Below are 26,906 nucleotides of genomic sequence, written 5' to 3'. Positions count from 1 at the left end.
AGAGCTGAAAAGAAATAGCTTTTGGCATCATGCAGTTATTTTACCCGAGAAGCTGCAGAGAGGAAAGGAAGCGAGAGGAATGCTTTTCCCGCAGTTTGGCCTTAGATGTCATCTCAATCTAAAGCGACACTTGCTGACAGCACCGCCACAAAATCATCCTGTGGCTGAACTCTGACCCCGTCTGCTGAATCTGCTTCTTGGTCATCTCGCGCTGCAGCGACAGTTTCCTCTCTGCTGCCAGCATCACGACTCACATCAACCTGTCATCAGTCGTGACAGATCCGACCGCAGGTTTCATGGCCAGGGAACGGCTCGGACAATTGGTTCAGCCGCAGAGTGTAAACACACCGTCGGCTAGGCAGCACGAGAGATAGAGAAATATTCATAAAGATTATTCACGCCTGGCTGTCAGCAGCGGTGACAAATCTGGGCGGTAATGGCAGCAGCAGCTAAATCTGACGGAGAGCAGGACTGCACTAAATGGACAGGCAGCCATCATTGCAGAACAGTCATGCACCTGCATATCTCATCTCTGTGTCCAACTCATCCCTAATGCAAGCGCACAGCCACAACAGACAGGATTCCACATCATCAATCACACCTGCCAATTCCCAACAAGTTGGCCATGTCTGTGTGCTGAGAGCAATGATTTCAATACCACAGGGTAAATTATCCTTGAAAGGAAAAATCCTCCCTCAAACACTCCACACTGTTATCTATCATCAATCTGTGACGTTGAGTGCATTCCAGGGGCTTAAATTTTGATGAAGTGCTCCAATTTGCCTCTCTGGTATACCCACTTTCCCTCAACCTGCTTTGTCTACTTCTTTTCAGCAGGGCTAGAAGGCTATCATTTAGAAATTTGGATTATAGCACTGATGTGATACCTGGCTTTCAATTTTGACATGTTTGGATACCTTACATTCAGAAACATAAACATGTTTAGTTTTTTTTAAATAAAATAAATACAGATAGTATAGACTATGTGCTGTATATTAATTGTCACAGTATTACGGCTATATCCTAATCATGTCAGTCCGATTGGATTTGGCTGTTCGGTACAAGTATTCGACTGTTCATTTCTCCTTTTTCATATAGGGTTTCAGAGTTTGAACAAGGCTCAGCGGAAGATTCTGCAGTAACTATGCTAATAATGGATGGGAAATGTGCAACAACTTCTGCCGGCAGAAACATCATCATATCATATTAAGTTACTGTGAGCTGCAAATTCATGTTAGTCTCATTGGTCTCTCTTCCTTCAGGCACCTGCCTCAGTCTCACTCAGACTCACCCTGGCTCTGGGTCTGGAGCTGCCTGCACCAGAGAGCAGTGTGAAAGTGAGGAGCGCTCACTCTGCAGCTGAATCTGGGGACCGAAACATACCCAGAGGTCCTAATCATAATTTGAATATTCAACTCTAACGGGGACAGCCCCACACAGTATACAATTTTTGCAGTTAGTACAAAATGATAAAGTGCAAAGATTTCCCTCACCGGAAATGAGACTTGAAAAACTGAAAATGAGCGTTGCAGTGTAATGTTCTGTGAGAACGTTATCGACACCATAGACCATATCTTTATGTGTGGTCTGGGGTTTGATTGCAGTTGGCTGGCACCTACAGTTCCATCTTTCCCCATCTATTCCAAGACATGATATCTTATTGCATATCTCTTTTGGTGTTCAACATAAGAGAACTATGTGTTTGATGTTTGTTTAGCTAACTTTTATTTAAAGCTAAACTTATTTCCAAGATTCACAGCATTTCCAAAAGAAAGAACAAACTTTTTTTTATTGTCATAGGGCGTTTATCTTCATACTTGTGTCTTACATGTATGTGTGGTTTATTTCTTTCACAGTTTTTCTGTATGCTTGCAATTTATACTGTTTTAAGGTTGAAATAACAAATGATGCACATTTCTATTTTCCTACATTCCACATGGCTACTCAGGCTGCAACAAATGACTGTTTTCATTGGCGATTTATCCATCAATTACTTTCTCGATTTATCTATCAGGCCTACCTGTTTGGTCTATAAAATGTCAGAAAATGCTGAACAAATGTGTCTCCCAAAGGTTAACATGATGTCTTCAAATACTGCATTTTGTCATGACCCAAAGGTATTCAGTTTACTGCAATAGAGGAGAACAGAAACCAGAAAATATTTACATTTAAGCAGCTGGAATCAGAGAATTTAGACTAATTCCTAAAGACTGATTTGTTTTCTTATCCCTTGGCTCACCAGGGTCTGTAATTAGTTTTAATGTTTTGAAGCTTTGAGCAGCAACTCTGTATTCGTCTTGCAGTCCAATGCGGGACAACAGTGCCCATCAAAGGCAAAAAGTCAAGCAGATTTAGTATGCATACTGATTTTTTCAGCATACTTAATACTGTCACTTTTATAGAATATATTTTACATTCTCAAAATCTGCTGTAAAATGCTTCCTTTCTCGAGGATGGTTGAGGAATTAGGAGACACTTTGCTGAAATGAAATGTAGTCAAGTTTTCAGAGACAGAGATCGTTTTTGGCGCAATTACTTCACTGCAATCGGGTAAGCTTCCCATGCAGCTGCTTTCAAAGCATCACCATGACACTCTCAGTGTTCTGTGGACAATTTGAGACATGATCTGTGGCAGACTATGAGCTCTTGTGTTGAGGGTGAGCGGGGTTGAAGGAGTGCAAAGAGGCATCTCAGGCACTTGGAGCGTTTCTAAAATTTTCTAAAAAGCAAATTTATGTCATCTGTAGTGTGAAAGTCTGGATGCTTTAAAAATCTCTGGCTTTTGTTGCTCCAGCAGCGGGTCCACTGGGACTCTATAATCATAAATTAGCAGCACTCTGCGTACCTGCAACAGACGGCAAATTCCAAGACCCAAATTCCACCAGCAGCTGATTCTCAAGCAGCTGATGCGTTCATGCTATGTGAATTTATTCCCCTCACCTATTTCGCTGATTTCATGAAGCGTTTCATGCAGCAAATCATTATATAGCTTGTTGAAATACATTCGTATAAGTAATGAAATGAGTCACTGAGGGAAAAGCGAGCAACAGCAATCACAAACCCAGCAGCTTCCTTTAAAGTAATCTAAATTGAACACCAACATAGGCGTCCACCAACACAAGAGGATGTCTAAGAAGGAGCAAATTAACTTTATCGTCTCAACATGTCTAGCGATCAGCTTGACAGGCAGCATGGTGCCTGCTGGCACTTCTCCATCTGCTCAATAATGATTTGCTGTTGATGGGGAAGGAAAAAAACAACATATTTCTAACACCTGGAGAGGCAAAGATGGTCCTGGTTCTCCCTGCAAAGACGCCTCATGGGTCCTGGCCAAGTCAGTCTGGCAGCTCTGTCAGCTCCATTAACAACGCGTGGTGGTGACAGGCGCACGCCAGCAGCAGCAGCAGCACTGGTGGATTAACGTCATAAACATATTGCAGAAGGCGATAATGGTTGGGGATGGTCTCATTGCTACCACCATGATGACCAACATGTGGTTTCCAACACAGGCCCTGCTGAACAATTAACTCAATAAAAAGAATCAAAAATGACCACCAGTCACTGGCAAAGGTGCCTTTAAGCAAATCCAACGCCTCCACATCACAACTTCTGTACATCGTGGTTTAACAAGCAGCCAGCCATAGAGTTTGGATATTTACTGACCATGCACAGCTAGTTTAACAGGTGGAAGCCCTTCATAAATCCTTACTTCACAGTAATGACGTGGATTTCTAACCTTTCAACTCTGAACAAAACCAGCTGACTCTCATTGTGGGTTTACCGCTGACAAGCATTAGCATGCCAGCCACATTTATCCTTTTCTTGGAAGCAAATATGACTTATTCCGACTGGGGAGTGTTCACCATAGACTGTATAAATTAATGGATGCAGCCACTGTGACAGTACTGATTGGTTCGTGGACGCCAGTTTTGAAGCCTTGAGTTAGGCATTTTTGCGGTCGTGAGCATATTTGCCCAAAAGGCGGAAGCTAACCCTGACGCTAGCTGCTATCTTGGTTAGCTCGGTGCGTTTACACCTATGGTTAACTAAAGCAAAAAAATTTTTACCAGCAAATATGGGCTTAAAGCCATTAAAACAGGATAAGCCCAGTTCAGACCAAAGATTTGCGACGAGGCGAGTTGAGACATGCAACTCCTTGCACAGCTCCATTCTGCAGTGCTCTAAAAACCTTGTCAGCAGCGACCCATCATCCAACACGGGATGGAAACAGAGGGCTCAATGGGGACGGAGCACCTGCCACAGAAAGCAAACATGCCGCTTGCAGTCGTTTTGACTTTGTTAGCGAACTTCACTACAAGCCGACTGGCTGAATTTGACCAGTCGAGTTGCAGGTGAAACCATCAGCGGCTTAAGTCAAGCTCAGACCGGCCAGTTCACACCGCTGCAACTTTTCTCAGCAATGTTCTTAAACAGTTTTGTCTCATTGCTAATCTTTGGTCTGAACTGGTCTATAAACTGAACACCTGACTCTCCGTAGCATCTTTTAGCACAACCAAACGCTGAACAAGACTTTTTTAGGTGACCAAAACATTACAATTAACTTTCATGAACTGAAAACACACTGAAATAGTAACAGCTATATTTTATGCAACCAATGTTGTCACTTGGAAATGAGAGCATCCACCTGTCACTCAAAGCAGCCATGTCTTTAATTTTCCATAATTTTAAGCCTTGATAACATTTAATGGGTGAGTTATACAAAAATACACCCCCCGTACAGTTGTCATGAATAGCAAAATTAGCTATAGAGACCAAAACCTTTTTTTGTTCCGGGATGTAAACATGTTTATTTCTGCTGTAAAGTCGGACATTTTAACATGGGGGTCTATGAGGACTGACTTGCTCTTGGAGCCAGCCTCAAGTGGCCGTTCAAAGAACTGCAGTTTTTGGCACTTCCACATTGGCTTCATTTTACAGCCGTAGAGGTTGCTTCTTATTGTTCAAGCATGGCTACCCCCCATTGCTAGCCTTGTAGTAACATCATTAAACAGCCTAAATTAACTTACTTAAAAGTGTTTCTATTTGATTTTTTTTATCAAGAGGGAGAAATCGTCAATGTCACAAATTCCTGACTGAATTACTGATGACGTTGACAGCGTCTCCAAGTTGGTTGCTCGTATTTACAGTTTAAACTACAGGATGTTAATGCGACATAACTGCCTTCCCACATGACGCAAATGTTCTTTCCCTAGACTGGCAAAGGCGTGACCTCCCTGACTCTCCTCTGATTGGATGGTACTCTTTGCCTATGTTGATTGGGTTGACGTGAGATTGGTTAGGGTTAGGATAAGAATGTCAGGGTAAGCCAATCAGAGGCAGAGTAGGGCCGAGTAGGGCAGGTCATCACCATCCTAGAAAAAATAATTTAATGTCACGGATCATCTTTCCACTGAAGGCACGGCGAAGGCAACCCTAAAATCATAATACCATACACTGGTTGTTACTGAAAAAACAAGTAATCACATTACTGTAACACATAATGCGTTATTGCCCAGTCATGTTGACAACTCAAGATACATCACATGGATCACATGGAAAGACAGATGGAGCAGAAGGAGCTGGAATTCAGCGTAGACGGGCACAATCAGGTCTGTTGGAAGCCACATTGCATTTCACCAACTTAACTCCTTTGGAGAAAATTGACTTCCAGTTGCACAACAGCAGCCCTAACTCCTCCCTCGATGATAAGAGGAAATCATTTTTAGATAAATAGAATAATCACACTGCAGGTGTGTATAAAGGCACAGAAGTCTGCCAAGTCTCTCAGCTACTCATCGCAGGCCTCAAAACTTCCAAACACCCAAGCAGTCTTCAGTTGTGATGATTAAAAGTAAAATGTTAATTTTGTTATACACCTTTACAAGTTTGCTTTAGCCGCACTGCCAATAAAACTCGGAGACAAACGGCTCGTGACTAACAGTGGAGGCAATTAAAATTTCTCAAAAGCCATCAAAGTGGTGGAATGTAGGGAAAGAAAGGCCCGATTGACTGCCACCTCAGCTGGGCTGCTTTGCTCTCACTGGCTGCATCTGTCAGGCTGCTCTGGGTGATTGAATATGTCCGCACATTTTATGCGTGACCCATCCATTCAAACTAAAGAAAAACAGGCTCACATAGACTGTTTGCAATATGCTACCCATATAATGCTGCACCACAAAGGTGAGGAGTGAAACGTGGGCTGTACTTTATCATCTCAAATTGGTCATTTTTATCCATTTTCAGTTTAATTGCGGCCATTTTTCTTCAGCCAAAAAGACAATTAAAGCCAGATTGTTTAGTTTGTTGCTTCTGAAATGGAGTCCCACAGCTCTGAGGACTCGTAACTGTCTGGTAAACGATGTGAAGTTATAATGATAGATTCCCCAAATCTTTCTTCCTTTATACTGTAAAATGGGTGTCGAAACAACGCTTGTATCCTTTGCCATCTCATTATCACTAACTACAATTACAGAGTGTACTAATTTTCTTGAACAACGTGTAGCCATTATGCAATTGTTCTATTAAGGAATCTTGTGTTATTTCCTCCAGAACAACCGCATTTCATCATTGCCTTTTGTTCGAGCATACGCTCCATTTTCTCCCTTTACAGCCTCCACATTTGCCCCAGGAGAGCTGTGTCTGTCAGGCTATTTTCTGTTGGATTAACACTGAGCCGGATCCACGCTGCTTCACACCGAGGACCCTTTCTACATCCTCCCAGCAGCCCGTGAAAGCCCACCTTCTCGTGTCAGCACCCATTTCAGTGTGGTCTTTTCAAGCCAACCTCCTTCCGACCTCCAATCTCAGAGTGTGTGGTGCTGCGTGTCGGGGCTGCACAGTGTTGGGGTTCGCTCACGTGGTTTTATTCTTAGATTAAATTACATTTCTGCTCTGACTTCTTAGATCCCCCGCTAACAGGGGCTGGGTGCATTGGAACAACACGGCAGGCTTCGCCTCACCTCAACAATCGTACATTCTGTAGGTGAAACTATGGAGCTAAGGTGAGGGACCTCCAAGTGCAGCCACACGCTGACACCTGAATACAACAGAAATACAAAGTGAGGGTAGCACTGCATCTTGTCTTTATTATAAATCAGCATAAAAGCTGCACGACAATAGCTGGCAACCCTTTAAGGGAAATGTTGAAACTTCAATACCCATAGACCCTGCTACATGACGCCAATAAACTACAATGCTCAGTACCAACCAAAATGTGTCCATATAGCATCAAGTACCAGCAAGTGTCACGAATCAAAAGTTCACAACGATTGCTTGGTCGGATTCTTACGTACAGCACCACTGGAGAAATATGATGCAACCCTTCGCAACACAGCTAACATACGTACGAGTTTGGGTTGTTATTTTATTCTTTATCAGATATTCCTTGCTGTGTTTTATCTATGCAAAGATCTCTATGTCTGATGCGTTCACTGTCAAAAGGAACTATTTGTTTTAATCTTAAAAAGTTAGTGTCCGGGCTGCCTTAAAATTTTAAGTCTGCTGAATTCGACAAGTTGAGGTAACTTTGTAAGAGGGACGATCGCTGCCTTGTGAATCTCGATATGGCATCAATTTTGTTTTGAGGTATTTTTGAAATGATTTCTCTTCTCAAATTCAGTGAACTTAAAAATTTAAGGCAGCCCCGACACTAACTTTTTAAAGCTGAAAGAAATAGTTTCTTTTTACAGTGTCGGGTATTTCTTTAAATTAAAAATGAATTTGCTAAAACAGTATAGATTCTCCAAACTAAGCAGAAAGTTTAAGTATCAGGAACAAATGATACCCAGTGTGTATCTAGGACATTTTTTTTTTTTACTGTTGGTTAGATATGCAAAGATTACGCAATTAATTGATTAATCATCAGACAGTAAATCAATCTGCAATTATTTTGATGATACTGTTGAGTCTTTTTTTTATGTCAACAAACTCTTTCTGTTTCTCAAATGTAAATATTCTCTGGTTTCCAGACATCTATGATAATAAATCAAATATCTCTGGGTGCTGAACTGCTGCTCACACAAAACAGGACATGCGAATATGTCACCTCGGGCTTTGGGAAATTATGATGGGCATTTTTCATCATCTTTTAGACCAGTGGTTCGCAACCTTTGTCGTGTCAAGGATCCCTAAATTGATACACATTATGTTGAGATTTTGCCTCAGGGGCCTCCATCTGAAAAGATTTTGGTTGTTAGATATGATTAAGAGCAGAATTCTATAGTTGTCACCTGCAATTGGGGAGCTAAACATGGAGGAAGTGAATTTAAGTGAAAATAAACTATTCCCCTGGAACTCTCTCGAGTCCCCAGACCCAAAGTTGTGAACCACTAATGACATATTGATTAATTGACATTATCAACAGATTGATGATGAAAATAATTGTTAGTTGCAGTCTTACTAATCATGATATGATGCCTTAGAAATCAAAACGTCGAAAAGAAAGCAGTCGTACAAGAACTCTGTGGAGATGAAATAGTCTAAAAATTCTAAGATTTTTATTCAAACCAGGAAACATCCGAGCAGTAAAAGTAAAAAAGGATTACAAAATAGACCACACATTTGAAGTTTCTGTACTTTTTCAATACAAGGTGCTACATATTTCAGTCTGCACCAAAAAGTATAGAGGTTCGATACACAGCCCAGGTTGTCTTGACCGATTACTTCCTGTGTGGACATTTCTCCACGTCTCTCGACAGCTGAATTAATTTCCAGCACATGAGCTGAATGCATGCCAGCTGGTGATGAGACAGTCGTCTCTGTTGTTCTGTGTAATCTCATAAGACAGTTGGCTTGTTACAATAAATCTTGCCTACAGAACCAACTTGATCCTGGAGAGCAGGGAGTGGCTCAGTGCACGTCTGTTCAGCAACTGGTTTAGGTGGCTGTGTAACTGATACCCATGTGGCAGAGTATTTATATCGTCGCTACAACGCTGGCACGAGTTGCAAAGCATTCTTGAGGTAGACCAACTGTCACTTTCACTTGAGACCACCTGACAGGGAGCGACCACAGGCAGTTTTTTCTTCTATCTTATTCCACAACACTCCTCAAAAGACAAGGTTCAGAGGCCTCGGAAACCTTCAACCGTTCAATTGTTAAACTTGCCACAGGCAAACTGAAGAGGATTTGGACTCCCATGTCAGACAGGCTTTGTGGATTTCACATATTAGGTCTTAAAATCTCAGTTTTCCTCTCTGAGAAGACTTTGCTTCTGTCTATCAGAGTTTAACTGACACAGAGAATATTTGGATCAGCTGCCAGTGCTTTTATTTGGGGCACAACACTGCCATTACTAATTCATCTCCACTGTATTGCTTTGGAGCAGCAGAAACACTCCTGATCTGTCCCCCCCACACACACAAACACATACCTCTGATGGCTGATTTTCTACAAACTGCACCAGTCAAGCAAATCATCCTCTGCATCAGCAGCACAATTATGCAACATGTTCCGTCAATACTATTTACACACAGCAGCACATTTCATAGTATAAATAAAATCCAATGAGGGATGACAATTTACATCTTCTTGGATGACACAGAGTAGAGGATGTTGTTGCCACCTACTGAAGCCTGAACAATGAAAACATGACCGTTATGATGCTGAGTGCACTGGGCAGAGATTGAGACAGAGAGTGCTGCAAATGTGAATCCAGATTTCTTTATAACTTAGATGTAATCTTCAGAGTGAATGTCCTCTGCAAAAATTTGGTAATCAGGAACACCACTGAGTCGTGTAATGAAATGATGCTGTGATTTTACTCTGAGGTTGCAAGCAATTCCATATTTCATGCCCTGAGGGATATTAACGTCTCCCTATGCGCACAAAGGAGAAAGTTCACGCCACTGACGGCACCCGGGGTCTGATTTAAACAGCTTAACACACACTCTCACATAACTTTTTAAGCCGTGAAACCCCAAACAGCGCAAGTGCAATGTTGACTTTAACATATGTGCCCAGACTGTGGAGTGAGAGCGACTTTAAAGCCGTGACAATCAACTTTAAAAAAAGCAGCGAGAAGATTTACAGGTGCGCGCAAACATTCCAGCTTTCCTCTCTTTACCTGTTGGTCCTTCCATGCTGTCTGCGTAGATCCTGACGGCCAGCATCAGTAGCAGTGCTGCTGAATGCATGTTGGCAGAAAGAAGTAAAGTCCAGCTCGTTTTGTCACAAGAAGGAAACAAATCCTACAGCAAACTCCAGCAGCAGCGGCGGCAGCAACAGCAGGACTGGAGAGAAGTTGTGCGCTCGGCTCCATTCATCGCTGAATCCCTCCGCAGAAGCGCTGCCTGCCTGCTCCCTCCTCAGCCCGCACAGGGAGCATCTGATCTCGAGCTAAAGCGTTCGAAAAGAGCCCCCCTTTTTCCTGTAACGGCTCCGCTACTTTTTTTTTTCTTGTACTGCCAAGCGAGCAAGTGGGACGCGGGAATGCGGGTCTGCGGCGCCTCCATGTGGCGAGAAGGAGGATCTCACACCCTGCACTCACACAGCTTTGCAGGTGTTACCTGCGGTGTCTGTGGAGCAGCCACACATACAGTTGGTCACCATACTGTCACGTTAGAGGGGTCATATTTCCTCAGTGCTCCCTTTAAGTGCATTTCTGGCTTCTAAACACTCATTTCTGCTTTGGCTGATGCTCCACTTTATTATGCTAAAACCACCAGATTAAAATGTGACTCACTTGTGCTGAGGTATTGAGAGTAACACTTTGCCAAAGGCTACCAAATCAATGAAGGCAGTTTATTTTGTGTTCTATTAATATGATGCACAAGAGGCTGTTCTCTTCAGTAGCTTTCAGTATCCAACACAGTGGTTTGTGTGACAGCACGGTGGCATTGAGTTTTACCTGGATAGCTTAGTTTCAAGCCACAGGTGCGACGCCTGCAGTTTAGTTACTGCTGAATTCCCTTTTCCAGCTCCAGCAGTGCTCTGCAGAGGACCCTGACGTCTTGAGTGGTTGAAGCATGTCAATGACCTTTCCATTTGATTCATGGGGCCCTGTTCACAAACATTCTGAGAACACTCACAGAGAGCTTCTAATGTAGCCTAAATTTTTTAGTAAAGAGTCCTAGCTTAGGGGTGATTTTAAAAGTTCTCAGAGCAACTCTGAGCAAGGAAGGGACAGAAACTTTTACCTTAGTAAGGAGGTGTGGTTGACCACATTGGTAGGTTGGATGCATTCTTTTAACAGATGTGATTGGTTGTCACGGACACACCCTTTTGTGAGCCTGCAAGGTGTGGACACCCAGTGGACATGAAATGAACTGCTGACTGTGAAAGTGTCGTCATTGTAAATGTGATCACTGCTGATGGGAGGTTGAGACAGACCCAAGTCATCACTGCTGCACTGTGTTTCCACCATTTCCTCTTTGATTAAGAAACTCTGAAGCCTCTTAAATGTCCTCCTTCCTGCTCCTAACAGTTTTCCACCTTAGGGCTAAGATGCTGTGTCAATAACTTTTATCTTTACAAGGACCTAGTCTTAACTTTAAGGGGAAACTCTAAGAAAACGTCACACTTCTAAGAACTTCCTTAGAACTGGTCACTAGGAGTAACTCTGATTGCTAGGAGGCTTTGTGAATACGGCCCCTGGTGTCCAAATTATATGGAAAAGTAGGTTTATTTGTCTTTGTATGTTGTCTGGATCAGGAGTGGACATCAATTCAAGATGGCCACCAAATGAACCCCAACTATGAATCAAACAAGCAGATTAGAAAGTGGACAGTTGGACTTCTAGATTTCTGTCTTAATACCTGTCAATTTGTGTGTTTGTTTCTTGTAGCAGTAGACTGCTCCCATAACGAATGACATAGTCATCATGGACATACGTCAATACAGCAACAGGCTGGCCAGTGAGTGACATCCAGACAGCAGCGTGTGTGTTTGTCTACAGCAGAGGAATTAAAGTGATTTGTGACAGTGCGATGTATCTTACCTGAGCCATCATTCCCGTGAAGGCCCACTGTCTGAACATTTTCAGAGGAGCACTCACCAGGTACTGACGAAGACAGAGAGAAGTACACTGAACTTTTTTGAAAAACTTATTCAAACTGTGTAAATGTGGGGAGGGAAAAGCTACACACTCACAACTGCAGTCCTTGCATTGTTAGCTTTAGGAATGTTTTAGCACAACTTCACTGACTTAAGCAAGATTTATACTCGTGCGGCAGAGCCTGTGTTGTTGTGAGCATTTAAACTTGTGTGGTGGTGTGTCTGTGTCACACTGCAGTTACACCTCCAAAACACTAGTCAGCAGCAGAGGTTTCTGTGAAGTGCTGTAAAGTTGAGTTGATTCAAAACACACATTAAACACACATTAAACATGGCTTAATAGTGACAATTTCAAACACAAGTACACAAATCAGCTTCATTATAACTCGTAGCATTCACAGACAAACACTTGTCTTTATCTGGACACATTTTCCCCACAAATACAACATGTTAACGTCATTAGCACAAGCCTATGGCATTTTACATTGTATAAATTAGCCTATAGTGTCTAGCGATCTTTTCCTCTTCTCATATAAAACTAGGGACAACAGCAACATTTAACAAAGGTAACGTTACAAAATTCGGCTCCATTACAGCTCACAAGGTTCACTGACAAAACAATTGTCTTATACTAAACATGTTTTCCAAACAAATATATGCTAACGTTATTAGCACCAGCCTATATTTTACATTGTATAAATTAGCTTAGCGATGAGCAGAGATTTCAACTAACTGTCCAGAACAGGCCATTTGATGTACTGACATTAGCTTCAATTTACAGCTGTTTTGGGGTTGAAATATTATATATGTAGACTTCAGTAGCGTTTTGTGTCACACTTAATGTTCGTGAACGAAGGCAGATACCAGGAAGATGGCGTTTGAGCCGTAAACTTATAGACACCTTTCCTCAACATGGGCTTATCTGACCTTGTCCAGGGGATTTATTTTAATTATGTTTATTCAGCAGAGATCACCTTGTTTTAATGTGCAAAGTGCACAGAACAAATATATATGCAACACTTTTGTTTTTACACAAGTAAAAGGATGTAAGATCCTTTTTTATGCATGTAAAAGATGTCTCTCTCAAATTTTGGTCACCAGTTTGTTTTAATCTATGTTAGTATTCTCTTTTCCAACATAATCCATGCACCTAACAGGTGAGGCATATCAAGATGATTATTAAAGCATTATTATTACACAGCTGTGCCTAAAGACAGAGCACAAAGCACCTGATGTCTTCATATTTATTTCGTTGAGAGCCAGAAACCGACCAGTGCTCCCATTAAGGCATAGTACTTGCCCCCAGGTTAACCATGCCATTAGCTTGTGGTTATTTAATTAAAGCAAATGTATTTTTATGCACCATTTAAATAGGCGTTGCTAATGCAGGGTTCAAGACCTGCCCCAGGGAGTTTCCAAGAGGTATTTGAAGAGGTCATTGGGTGATTAAAGGAATAAGAAACTAAAGAAAAAATAAGTTTCGCAAATTTATGCTAATATTTGGGGACTTTTCTCTTTTTTTTGTCAAAGTTCCCCTCGACGAAATGTCCTGTGGGGCCCCACTGACCCCCACATCCTCTTTTCTTTCTCTCTCAATCATTTAGGTGCAGCCTCGGGCATAAACATAGGGATGTAATGTAAATGCAATACAAAGCAATCTATTAACATTCCATAAAGAAATCCATAAAATATTGACCAAATAAACAAGATCCTAAGAGCAGAAATTAATTAAACTATATAGGTCATCTCTTTGTCCCGCCCAGCTTGGAAGGAAAGGACTGATGAGTGTAAAGGAAGGGTTTATACAACTTCCTGGGAGCCCCAGTGGAAGTCTGTGCAGGATGAGGTGGCTCACGGCAATCGCCACTCTGTATGAATTAATGAACGCAGACACAGTGATTGCCTGGTGGAAGTTTCCTATTCAGTGATGAGGCATGGCAAATAACATTGTAAGTTACATGGATGTAACTCCAGTTCTGTGAGTGTATGTCGCTCTGTAGCACAGATTAAAGAATGGAAGCCCGGTTACTGTGAGGAAGATAATTAAAGCATTGCAGTGGTGCTATCAGTGGGTCAAATCCGAAGCTCAACTATAATCAAAACCTAATCTGTAGGTATGTACAACTGGACCCCATTAACCCCTTCCTTGGACTATGAAGCCAACTTAAAGGGATAGTTCACCCCAGTATCAAAAGTACATATTTTCCCTTTTACCAGTCTAATTATTGGAGATATTGACCGTAGAGATGTTTGCCTTCTCTTGAGTATAATGGAAATAGATGCGCTGAAAGAGCCACAAAAATAAAATGAAAAAATTCACTTTCTACCGAACAACACTCACCAGCCGTGCCACCCAGAACTGCGCATCTACTCATGGATGAGACGCTTGTGCGTTTGACAGTGCAAGATGTAAACAGTAATAGTGTCATTGGCTAAGTTGTAATGTAAGCTAGCTCAGTGGTGCTCAGTGAGCTAGCAGTAGATGCACACTTCCTTTTGCACAGTGATACAGTTTGTGGGTGTAAACTGGTACAGAGAAAATAGTTCTTACATGAAACTGCTCACAACGAGGTCTGGGGATTATCTTGAGAAACCAGGGCCCTATTTCAGAAAGCAGGCTCAACAAACTAAGCCTAATCTTGATCTCTGAGTTGACTGAGCCTGAGCTGAGAAACTGAGTTTTTGGTTCCAGAACAGTTGATCAGAATCAGCTCCCTCAACTCTGAGTAGGCCTATGTTCAGCCTGAGGGAAGCGCGTTCACGGTGAGCACCAGAAGACATCATCAGTGCAGATAACATGATTTTCAATGGCAGAAAGCTGAGTTAAAAGAAGAGCCACTTATTTCATTCCAACTGAATCGGAGATTTTAATGACCGCAAATGAAGACTTCAAACATGTCTTTAACAACAAAAATCTTATACAGCAGAAGACACACAGAGTCACTTTTCTTACAGCTTGACAAACCGCTGCCTTGCTGATGTGTTCAGTGTCTCTGATGTCATAAAAAAAACTGCCGCTGCCGAAGAATCAAAGGGCAATGCATAAAATTTGCTCCGATGATAATGCAAATCCACGATGTGTAATATTGATGTATCTGGGTGGAACAGATTGTTAAAGGGATAGTTCACCCAAAAATTAAAATTCAGTCATTATCTACTCACCCATATGCTGAGGGAGGCTCAGGTGAAGTTTTATAGTCCTCACATCCCCTGCAGAGATGGGGCTAGCAACAAAACTCCACCTAATGGAGGCTGGGCGCCCCAGATTAAAACGTCCAAAAAAACACATAATTGAAACAACAGAATATCTCCATACTGCTCATCAGTAGTGATCCAAGTGTCCTGAAGCCCCGACATAAAAAGTTGTTTGGAAAAACGTCATTTGAACTCTGTTTTTAGCCTCATTGTAGCCTGTAGCTCTAACTGCTTCTGTGTACACCGAGCTCACGTGTGCATGCTTACCGTGTTACTTCCGGTGTTCCGAGGGCAACCCCTGTATTTGACGTCACAACGCTATGAACTGTGGGTAATTTCCTTACCGTAAGTCCGCATCGATGTTGACCTACGGTAAGGGGGCATAAAGGGCTCACTCACTGACTCACTGACTTGACGATTTGACAATGGGACAGCCCTCACACACTCACGCACTTCACATGAACGCGCCTCTAAGTCAGTGAGTCTGTAAGGGATCGGATTGCAATTGGGCCTAAAACTTCACCTGAGCCTCCCTCGGCACATGGGTGAGTAGATAATGGCTGAATTTTCTTTTTTGGGTGCACTATCCCTTTAAGATAAATGATAAATTGTGAGGTGAAATTGTATCTTTCCTATAGACGTTTCTCAGGAATGATAAGACGTCCAAACGGGGTCTAATCACCATCTCCTGACGCAACAGTCCCTGAATAAACTGTGCCTCAACGTCCATGACTTTATCCACAAAAGGATACTCAATGTTTCTCTTTCTGCTACACACTCAACCTCAGGCTTAGATGGCGCAAACCTGCGAGCCAGCAGGTTAGCTTCACGGAGTATGTTGCCATAGTAACTGACTGAAGGTTACGCTGAGCTGGCTTTGTGAAACGGAAATCTCGAGTTTCCCTCACCTCAGGCTGAACATACTTAGAGTTTTCACTAATCCTGACATTGCTGTTGAGTTTTTCAAATATATTGTTTTTGGTGCTTTGGGCACAGCGAGCTGAGTGCCATCTAGTTCCATTATACTAGAGAGAAGGCAGACATCTCTACGTTGGATATCTCCAACACTCGGTAACTCACATCAAAACAATCTAGACTGATAAATAGCACCACAGGTAAGAGGAAGAAATGTGTACTTTTGATTTCTGGGTGAACTGTCCCTTTAACATGGTGATGTATCACCAGCCTTGACTAGAACTACATGAAACAGGTATAAGACGTACTACATTTAGTCGATGATTTAGATCTCATGTTTTTAACAACAAATGTTTGCCCACATAAAATGTGCAAGATCTTGATCTTTGGTCTCAAACACCTTCATATCTGAGACTTGAACTCATTGTCTTGGTATTGATTCAGCCTCCAGTAAACTAGTCCTGAGCCTTCGGCAGTTTGTATGGTTGGGCGGTAATGTAATGACCCAGCCTGTGCTGGATACTTTTATCCCCTGGCCTTCGATTCTCTTCAGGGTCATTCCAAAGTGACAAGGCCACAGTTTGGTAGTCGGTGGATAAATAGCTCCACATACACCATGTGATGGTCACCCAGACTTTTATTTCCAAACTTATCAACACACTGCAGGGTGAAGTGCAGCCAACTCTTTCCTGTACCTGTTAAATTTGTGCAGTGGCCCAAATCCACTTGGCTGTGGCTTCAGATGGCATCGAGCCATCCTGCTGCTCGCTACTGGACAACTGGCTGCTTCAAAGACAGGAAGAGCTGGATCAAGACTCTTTATCACCTCCTGCCTATGAAATATTGATTTTGTAGCCTCAGGGCTTTTAACTTGTGTCTGGGAGATATTTATTTCTTGGAGGATAGTAGTGGGGGGCATATTGTGAGCTTGCTACATTTGCCAGGCTGTAATAATTCAATGTGAATTTTTAAACTATTGGGAGAGGTTGATATATTGGTGTCAGAGATATAGTGGTCCACATGCCCTTCAAATCTAATAACTTCCTCTGTGCTTACGTTAACAGCTCACCCATAAAGTGCTTATATTACACGTTATATAACCAGTTAATTTGCTCATATTAATTCTGCTGTATTTCACTTCAGCCGTGTCACCAATAATATACAGGAGCTGGTATTGTTGGTACTGGAGAGCTCGGAGCTCCAGCCGGTGATCGTCATCAGACAAACACCCACCACAAGAAACAGAAATCAATTACATCTGCAGGGAAGGTTTAATTTATTCTTTTCCACACTTCAAAGACACTATTTTAGGCTTTATGTCAATGTGATTCTACTCTCAAATCAGAATTAAAGTTGACATTTGACAACTGACATTTGAATTCTCCTCACATTTTTGTGTGAAGGAGTGCAAACTATCATGATACTGCTGCTATTTTTGCAGCATTTTCATTTTTCAGAAGAGGATGAAACCATTTTTGGACACATTTGTGGAAACTGACTGTCATGCTCAAGCCTTGAGAAGCTTTTTTCTATAGCATTGGCTGATTGACAACTGAGAGCTGGCGTTGCTAGGAGACACACTGTCAGACACAACTTCTGTGGTGAACTCACTGGAGGGCGTTACACCGTTTTATTCTCAACATATCCACATAACTGTAAATAAAATAATGGACGCAGCCACTGTGACACCACCCACTGGTTTGTGGATCCCAGCTTTAAAGCCTCAAGTTCAGCATTTTGACTGTCACCAGCCAGAAGTGACCATATTTGAATAAGAGGGTGGAGCTATGGAGGAGCGAGGGGTGGATCTGACTGCCTCAGTTGGCCACCAACGTCGTTAGGCATTGACATTTGGTTGAATTTAGGTTGTGACGTCAGGTGACCAAAATTCAATGTCAGGACATTATCTAATGCCAACATTAACTTGACATAGAATTCTGATTGGAGATGATATTTTGTTGGTTTTAATATGTGTTGTTAAGTCACCAAAATCCGACATCTTCCAAATGACTCATGCCAAAATCAACTTGACATAAAATAATGACATTTAGTCATAAGGTCTGGGGAACAAAACCAAGCATCTTCAAAACATCTCAGGGGTGCGTTTTTTTTTCGCCCTCAAATTCATTGTTTTCAATGTAGACCCGTGGCAGGTGCGCTCAAACACGAGGGTGTCACCGTCGCATTCCGGAGGACCTATTTTTCAGAGCACGACCACTGCACTCTGAGATAAACCGAGTTTAACTTTGTGTATCATGTGACAAGGAACAACCAATCACAGTCAGTATTTGCTAAATTGTACCACTGTTAACAGTAGGAATATAGAAAAGCTGTTAGATGGAGATGTCAGTGATATGGTGCCGACTGTGGTCGCTTAGCAACGTCAGGCGCAACCTGCCTCCGGGCCACACACAGTGTCCAACGGACGTGCCTCGCTATTGCCCAGCAGTTACTGATGTGGCATGTGTACGGCCCCTTAATGTTAACGTGCACCGAACATGAAATTCTTATATTGAAAGACATCAAAATATCGTCAACTGGATTTTCTTTCCACCCAAAATTTAGTCTACCATCTGTCTGATTTAAGAGTCTAACATATTTCTGACGTCATGTCAATGTGTGCTGCCAGCTGGAGCAGTTATTCTCAGGACAGCCTGTCACTCAAAGTAGCCGTTCATAACCATGCACAACTTTAGATCTTAATGAAATTATTAATTTCGACCAGGTTATGTGAACTGCATATATCCCAATCCTCACTCAGAGAAGGAGCTTCGTTCCTGTTGGCTACAGCAACACTAAACCCCTGAGCTTGCCTGAGAAGGACTAAATGCACAAAGCTGCTATCTTTAAATATCCCATGGAGAGAGACTCTCACTGCAGCCTGTTCTATTTTGTTCTGAAAATGTCGGCATGCAGCCTCGTTCTGTGGACGATAAACGAGGTGCAGAATTCCATCTGTGTCACCGCTGATGAGGAAATACAGCAAGTGCTGGACGGAGCAGTGAGTGACAACAACCCCGCCCACATTTAAGGGTACTGTTTGTGGTGGAAACACTAGGGTCTAGGTACCATGTCTGAAGGGTTACTGTTGGTTCCAAAGGTACTATACTGAAAGTGGTGGAAACTGGGCTTTAGAAAGAAAACTATAGTAGGAAGTAGTTTGCCAAGCTGACTGTAGCACACTGTTTTTGTTCTGCATTATGCAAAGGTTGCAGGTTTGGCTACAGGTATTAAGGCATTGCTATGCTTGTTTAATGGTCAAACATCGTCTTCAACCACCTCTCCACACACCTTTGTGTTGTTGGAATCAGGAATCACAATTTCCACAACCTTCCCAAACTAACAGTGCGACAAACACGCCCAATCCAAGCAGCAACTGGCCAGGTAAGCTGAGGTGAGAAAGTAAACAGGATCTGAACTTTTTTCTCAAGCTCTCTTTTCCTATTTTTTGTACAACTTTTTGTGTATACATCTGAGCGCATCCCTATGAATATGTTCCATTAGACATAGCCCAGGAGCATGTGCCAATATCCTCATATTTAAAAGATTATTGTGGCTTGTCCCTCTGAATGACCGCAGACTCCTCACCCTGCCTTCGAGTGAGGCCATTCGGAGAAGCTATAAACACGTCACATATAAATATATAGATATTGATTTCTTGGCAAAATAGTAATAAAAAAGTACTTTACTTCAAGTGAGTCTATCCTGCACTGTGTCACATATTGGTGCCCTGCAGAGAGTGCCGTACTCTGGTTTTGGTCTTCTCCCTTGAATGCACACAGCTGAGGTCAACCCAACAGAAGTCCACTGCTGCAGTTGTTTTGGTGTCTGTGTTACATTTGGAGTGATTTAATATGAGCGGAAAGGTAAATGAAGGGTTGCAAAGGAAGCTTTTGAGCAAGCGGATGCCGAGCTGCTGCAGTGGCACTTTTTGCCATGTAGTGCTTAAGTCAGGCCTTTAGCAGTTATTATCCACAATATGTTCTGAATACAAGCTCAGTAGATATAAGTCACAGGTCAGCTTAAGGTCTCGGCTGTTTCATTATTCAACAGGGCAGCAGCGCAGTCTCCGTTTCCCTTATTACTGATGAATAGTGTTGCATGGCTCAGATCGTCTGGTATTTTAGTATAAACTGCTTGTTTTCAAGGTGGCAAACAATCACACTGGATTGTGCTTTCCTCTCCACCCCAGGGATTTCTATTTAGAAGAGTCTGCAGAGATTTTCTCCAGACAAAACCTGAGCTGGTGCAGAGGACTCAACATATGCTGTACCTTTCTCGTGCATTTAAATGTTTTGGTTGCTCATTTTTCACAGCTATTATAATGCACGCCATGGAATGATGGCCTCAGTTATGCAAGCATTGGGCATTCAGCGCAGTTGTGCATGCACCTGTTCTCAGGGAGTAGTGTGGGTGGGATGAAGTAATGCAAATGCCTGGGGTTGTAGGAATGCAGGAAAGTAAAGTTTGGTGAGTTAACTGCGGTCACCACAGCAGTGTTTGTACAGTCACAGCATTTTATATTTTTTGGCTACAAATAGTATCTCTTCCCTGAGAATAATGAGAGGACAAAACATTCAGAGGCTGGAAGAGGTTTTGACCTTTAACCACCCACTGCTCTGCCAGTAGGAGATGAGCATTGTGTGCAACTTTAACTCACTGCCAGAGCTATGGAACATGTTATATATGTATTGACTGATTCAACTCTTTGTATATGCAGCTATTGTGGTCATTTTCAAAACAGCAAAAAAGTACCCTGCCACACAAAAGTATAACGCACAACTACTGTGTACAACTGGAACCTTGAAGGTGCTGTATGCAACATTCAGAGCATTAACATTGTAAAGATATCCCCCTGAGACCCCTTATTCATGCACTTTTCATGGAGTTAGCATTGTTAGCTGCTAGCCACCTGCTCAGTCACTTCCATGTTGAGAAAAATGTCCAGACAACTTCGCACAGAGCCCCTTTAAAAATACGATGTCTCCAGTGGGGCCAGGTGGGCATCAAATTACTAGACTTAAAATTTAAGAACAAACATGTAGCACTAAAGCCTAGTTCACATTACATGATTTTCACCCTGATCCTGTGTCGCAGAGACTATCGTAATCTTTTGAGTGTTAATACCTGGCGACGTGTGTTTCTTTCAGTCTCGCCAACTGCATTACGACCTGTGTGCACACCACAAGATTTCTCCACTGAGCCCTCGCTGACAGAGCCCCAGATAACGTGGTGACGTTGCCTTTATTTGATAGGAAAAATATAGTGTGAAGGGGGGATGACATGCAGCAGGGGGCAATGGGTTGGACCTGAACCTGTGGCCATTGCAGCGAGGACACAGCCTTTGTACATGGGGTGCCTGCTCTACCAGGTGAGCTAGTGGGTACCCCACCTTGCAGGGCTTGACGCTAACTTTTTTCCCAAGGAGCACATGTGCTCCCAAGTTGAAAAAGTAAGGACCACACAAAGAACTTTAGGGGCACAATGTAAATTGATCAAATAATGTGTTTTCCGTAATAAACGTGATGCAAATAGACATTTACAAGCAAAATTATTTAATGAATTTGTATACAAAATGTACAGAAAGGTAAAATCATCAAGTTTTGAAAAAGTATTGCAGTTTAATTTTGTCTTTAATGTTATAATCTTATATATATTATCTTTGCAATATGATTATCTTATATAATGTTATTACTATCCTAAAACATTCTCCAGGTCCTCTGAAACTCTGCAGGACTTATTTCCACCCTGCCCAGCAGCGGTACCATGGCGAACGGTCCCTAACTGCGGGGAGAACGGAGCAGGCTTCCCCGGAGGTCCGCCGCTTTTCCCTGTCCCTCGTCTCCGCCACACTTTGACTTATTTCCACCCTGCCCAGCAGCGGTAGCTTGGAGAACGGTCCCTCACTGTGGGGAGAGGGGAGAGGGCTTCCCCGGAGGTCCGCCGCTTAACCCAGTCCGTCTCCTCCGCCACACTTTGACTTATTTCCACGCTGCCAACAGTAGGACTTATATTCATTGTGCCGACAGTGGCTTGGAAAACCGCCCATAACCGTGTCACACGGGGAAGAGGGAAGAGGGAAGGCGGCTGGAGTTCCTCCAACATTTGCGGTTAGATTATCATTTTTTTATTGATAAAAATATAGGCTGCTTCGGCTGATTTTTTTATGCACACATGTGCCCCTAAATATTTTTTACAGTTCGCACACACCTATTTTTAGTCGCAAATGCGAGTGAAATGCTCGCACTGTCGGGTGCTGCCTTGGCAGCTATTTGTAAACAACAATGGTATAACATGGCAATAACAATCATTTACTGTCCCTGTTGTATGGCGGCGGATTTCATACATGTACCTTTTACACAGATGTTGATTTGGCTCTGTTACTAGCTCTTCTGTTGTGTTAAATGCGAGACAACTCTGTCCCTTCATGTCGAGATCATACCTTTTCTTAAGAACAGAAAAGTGGAATAACAGCCTGACATTCCCGCTTTGAACAGGCAGTGTTAAAGAGGCTTTTGAGTCAGATTCATTCCTCACTGCTTCACAGCTTCACGCTTTCATTCAAGAATCCAAAATCAGCCAAAATGCCAAACTTGAGGCTCCGAAACAGGAGCTCTGCAAACAAACAGGTGTGGCACAGTGGTTACATCCATTATTCTTTACAGTCTATGTCTTCACTCCAAGCAACCCTACTATTATTACACATTGTTAATGTAGAAATATTGATAAGTGTAGCTTTATAGTTACGTAACTATGAAGTCCAGTCACCAAAAGAACTTCAGTAGCCAATGAAAGCCAAGACTTGCAATGACAACAGTAGACCCACTGCAATAAAACAATTTACAGTGATTAAATTGATTCATAACATTATTTGAAGTAATAAACAACACATTACAAACAACGATCCGCTCATCAATTTTTCATGTATCGCTTCCCAACCACAAACACAGACAGACCTTACAGCAGGAGTCTTGAATAAGACTGCCAAGCTGCAGTGTTGCTCACCTCAAGTTTGTTCTTGAAAACGTACAAACTGCTCTCAGCTTTCACGGTCACAGCTTCACCCACATCTTTACTCTCTACTTTTTTTTTATCCCTGCAGCACACAAAATAAGTGGCTGGTCAAAAGACTGGCAGTTCAGATGTTGGTCACGTGTGTGTAGGGTCGATTCTTTGTCGCTCTGTGCAGCGTGTGGCCTTCAGCTGCAAACGAGTTTCCACCTTCATTGTGCGAAACAGACAGGATCAATTAAAAAAAGAGTGTGTTGGTTGTTCCGTAATTACAAATCATCTTTTCAGAGTGAAGCATTTTCACTCTGTCTTTTTCACTCGTGTGAGGTCGCCCTTGAAACATCATTGTGTCTGAGAATGAGGTAAGACTGGCAGCTAATATATGTCTGAATGTCCATTTTGCTATCACGCCATTATTCAGTCTGACATGGCTCTTATGCAGATCAATGGTAGCTGTTTTCTATGGGGAGGAACATTTCCAGTAAAACACAGTACAGGTTGTTAATACAATATTGTAGTAGCTATAATTCATGAAAATGTGTCATGGTAAAAACAGACAAGGCACTGAGTATCTTTATCAAGGCCATGGCTCTCCTCTTATGAGACACCTGAGACTGCACCACACACTTCAACAAAAGATAAATGAGGCCGCAAGAAATAGCTTAAGAAATAATTTAAAAAATATCAAGGTTAAATAGGTCTCTTTGACAGCTGAACATTGCACTGCTATTAGCTATACATGTGCTCTTCCTGCTGTGAAAAGTCAAATGCTGTTAACAGAGGCCTGATGAAGATGTTTCCTGTTCGCTGAGACTAGCTTACAACAGTCAACAGGGTAACGGGCTCGTTTGCTAACGTTTGCTGGCTAACGAGAAAGATCCAAATGCAAACAGTCGAGGCAGCAGGATGATTTCTGTGGTTTGTTGTAGAGGCGAGGGTTTAGATTAACGTACAAGCAAGCAGGCAAACAAAGGAGGGCAGGCTGGACCAGGCAAGGTGGGAGTCCAAATTAGGCAGTAGGTCAGGCAGGCAGGTAACAGAGGACACAGGGTTTCATCAGTGACATAGAACACTGCAACTTTGATGAACTGATAGAGAAACACAGGATCTTTCTTGGCTGACAGCCGTGCACATCATGGAGAAAAAATATGCAGGTGCATGTGAGGAGGTGGGCGAAGTAGGCCAGGCAGAGCAGATGAGGGAAGTGGGAACAGTTCTAAAGATGGGTGTGGAAGTCAGGTGATGGGGAAGAGAGGAAAGGTCTGTGGGCATCTGGTGGACAGAAGGAAAATGGTCCTGGGGAGTCGGGAATGTAGCTGGAGAGAGAAGGGACAGACAGACATGCTACCTTCAAATGGGGTCACTGCTTTCACGAAGAGAGTCCATTGAACGCACCCCTCATGTGGTATTCACAACCTTGGAAGTGGAAATCGTCTGGAAGTTCACAAAAGCACAGTCGCTTCACGAGTTGTGATGTGTTTGTTGACTCTTTCCGAAAAGGCAGAGGCCATGGAAGTTAATATTTTGGTAGATGTAAAGTTAGTAGTTTAATTTCAGTCGCACAGAGTTAAAGTTCTCATGATTTAACCACTTTAAATGCAAGCAGGTATGCACCCTCTGTCATGTGCTGCCTTAAAGTTAAACTCTGGAGGTCGTGTATAAGATATGTTTGGCAAGAGGTTACCACACAGCGTTTGAATTGTGGTTAGGTTTTGTCGCACCATTATGTTTTTATCATTAGAACAAGATTAGAAAAGATGCTTTTGGGGGGCACATATCGTGGCAGGGAAAGCAGTGGCGTCTTGATTAAAAACAGCTTCTTGGTAAAGATTCTCAGTCATCCAGGTCGTGGTAACCCTATGTGCTGTGTCGTAGGCAACTGGACTTGCTTGACTTTCTTGAAGACGTTTCACCTCCCATCCAAGAGGCTTCTTCAGTTCATAGGTCACAGAACTGAAGAAGCCTCTTGGATGAGAGGTGAAACGTCTTCAAGAATCCATTTGCCTACAATATAGCACTTAGGGTTAAAAACAGCTACTATCCCTGTACAATACTCCAACAGTTGATGCCTAGAAAGCAGCAGGAAACAAAGCAATGATTCTCTAAGGACACATTCACACTGGTGCTATTGGCTCCACTTTAAACAAACCCTGGTCCGCTTCCATGGATAGCTCGGTTCGTTTGGAGTGGTGTGAACGCTCATTTGAACTCTGGTGCCGTCCGCACGAGCGAACCCTTGTTTGCTTGGAAACTGGGGGTCTGGGTTCACTTGCAAGTGAACCTTGGTGTGGTTCACTTACAGTGGCAAATCCAAACAGACTATCCAGTTAACCAAAGAGAGGAAATGAACCAAAGAGAGGAAGTGACATAGAGCGCAGTGCATTTTGGGTAGAAAAAAAAAACAAAGCCAACAGCACGAACCGGGAGAAGCAGAGGTAAAATAGAAAAAGTTGGAAAATGTCTCGTGGGCAGACGTGGAGTAGTGAGGAGGTGCAGGCGCTTATTGATATATGGTCAGAGGACTATTGCTCCATTGTTTTTGTGGTGACCAAGCCAAAGAGCATGGATACCAAGAGGCAAAGCTCCGTTGAATTTTTGCCAACAGCCACTAGGGGCGCTAACGCCACTTTGGACTGTTGAGCCCAGACAACATGCAAGATGTCCAGGAAAGAGAAGAAAAAATCCATCTATCCATCTATCTATCTATATCTATATCTATATATATATATGGCCTACATATATATAGATATACAGTACAGGCCAAAAGTTTGGACACACCTTCTCATTCAATGCGTTTTCTTTATTTTCATGACTATTTACATTGTAGATTCTCACTGAAGGCATCAAAACTATGAATGAACACATGTGGAGTTATGTACTTAACAAAAAAAGGTGAAATAACTGAAAACATGTTTTATATTCTAGTTTCTTCAAAATAGCCACCCTTTGCTCTGATTACTGCTTTGCACACTCTTGGCATTCTCTCCATGAGCTTCAAGAGGTAGTCACCTGAAATGGTTTCCACTTCACAGGTGTGCCTTATCAGGGTTAATTAGTGGAATTTCTTGCTTTATCAATGGGGTTGGGACCATCAGTTGTGTTGTGCAGAAGTCAGGTTAATACACAGCCGACAGCCCTATTGGACAACTGTTAAAATTCATATTATGGCAAGAACCAATCAGCTAACTAAAGAAAAACGAGTGGCCATCATTACTTTAAGAAATGAAGGTCAGTCAGTCCGGAAAATTGCAAAAACTTTAAATGTGTCCCCAAGTGGAGTCGCAAAAACCATCAAGCGCTACAACGAAACTGGCACACATGAGGACCGACCCAGGAAAGGAAGACCAAGAGTCACCTCTGCTTCTGAGGATAAGTTCATCCGAGTCACCAGCCTCAGAAATGGCAAGTTAACAGCAGCTCAGATCAGAGACCAGATGAATGCCACACAGAGTTCTAGCAGCAGACCCATCTCTAGAACAACTGTTAAGAGGAGACTGCGCCAATCAGGCCTTCATGGTCAAATAGCTGCTAGGAAACCACTGCTAAGGAGAGGCAACAAGCAGAAGAGATTTGTTTGGGCCAAGAAACACAAGGAATGGACATTAGACCAGTGGAAATCTGTGCTTTGGTCTGATGAGTCCAAATTTGAGATCTTTGGTTCCAACCGCCGTGTCTTTGTGAGACGCAGAAAAGGTGAACGGATGGATTCCACATGCCTGGTTCCCACTGTGAAGCATGGAGGAGGAGGTGTGATGGTGTGGGGGTGTTTTGCTGGTGACACTGTTGGGGATTTA

General features: G+C 42.6%; 1 protein-coding gene across 5 annotated transcripts in view; it reads right to left on the bottom strand.

Moving 5' to 3' along the window:
* ptprua (protein tyrosine phosphatase receptor type Ua) overlaps positions 1 to 10,360 on the bottom strand; it is a 281,709-nt gene extending 271,349 nt beyond the window's left edge. For all 5 annotated transcript variants that reach the window (XM_033636998.2, XM_033636995.2, XM_078175484.1 and 2 more), the window contains exon 1: positions 10,064 to 10,360. In XM_033636998.2, the coding sequence (XP_033492889.1) occupies positions 10,064 to 10,133 (70 nt within the window). In that variant the 5' untranslated portion in view covers positions 10,134 to 10,360. The remainder of the gene's footprint in view (positions 1 to 10,063) is intronic.
* Positions 10,361 to 26,906: the final 16,546 nt, after the last annotated feature.

The sequence above is a fragment of the Epinephelus lanceolatus genome, chromosome 16, assembly GCF_041903045.1.
Source record: "Epinephelus lanceolatus isolate andai-2023 chromosome 16, ASM4190304v1, whole genome shotgun sequence".
NCBI classification, from domain to species: domain Eukaryota; kingdom Metazoa; phylum Chordata; class Actinopteri; order Perciformes; family Serranidae; genus Epinephelus; species Epinephelus lanceolatus.
This window is presented reverse-complemented; position numbering and strand designations above follow the sequence as displayed.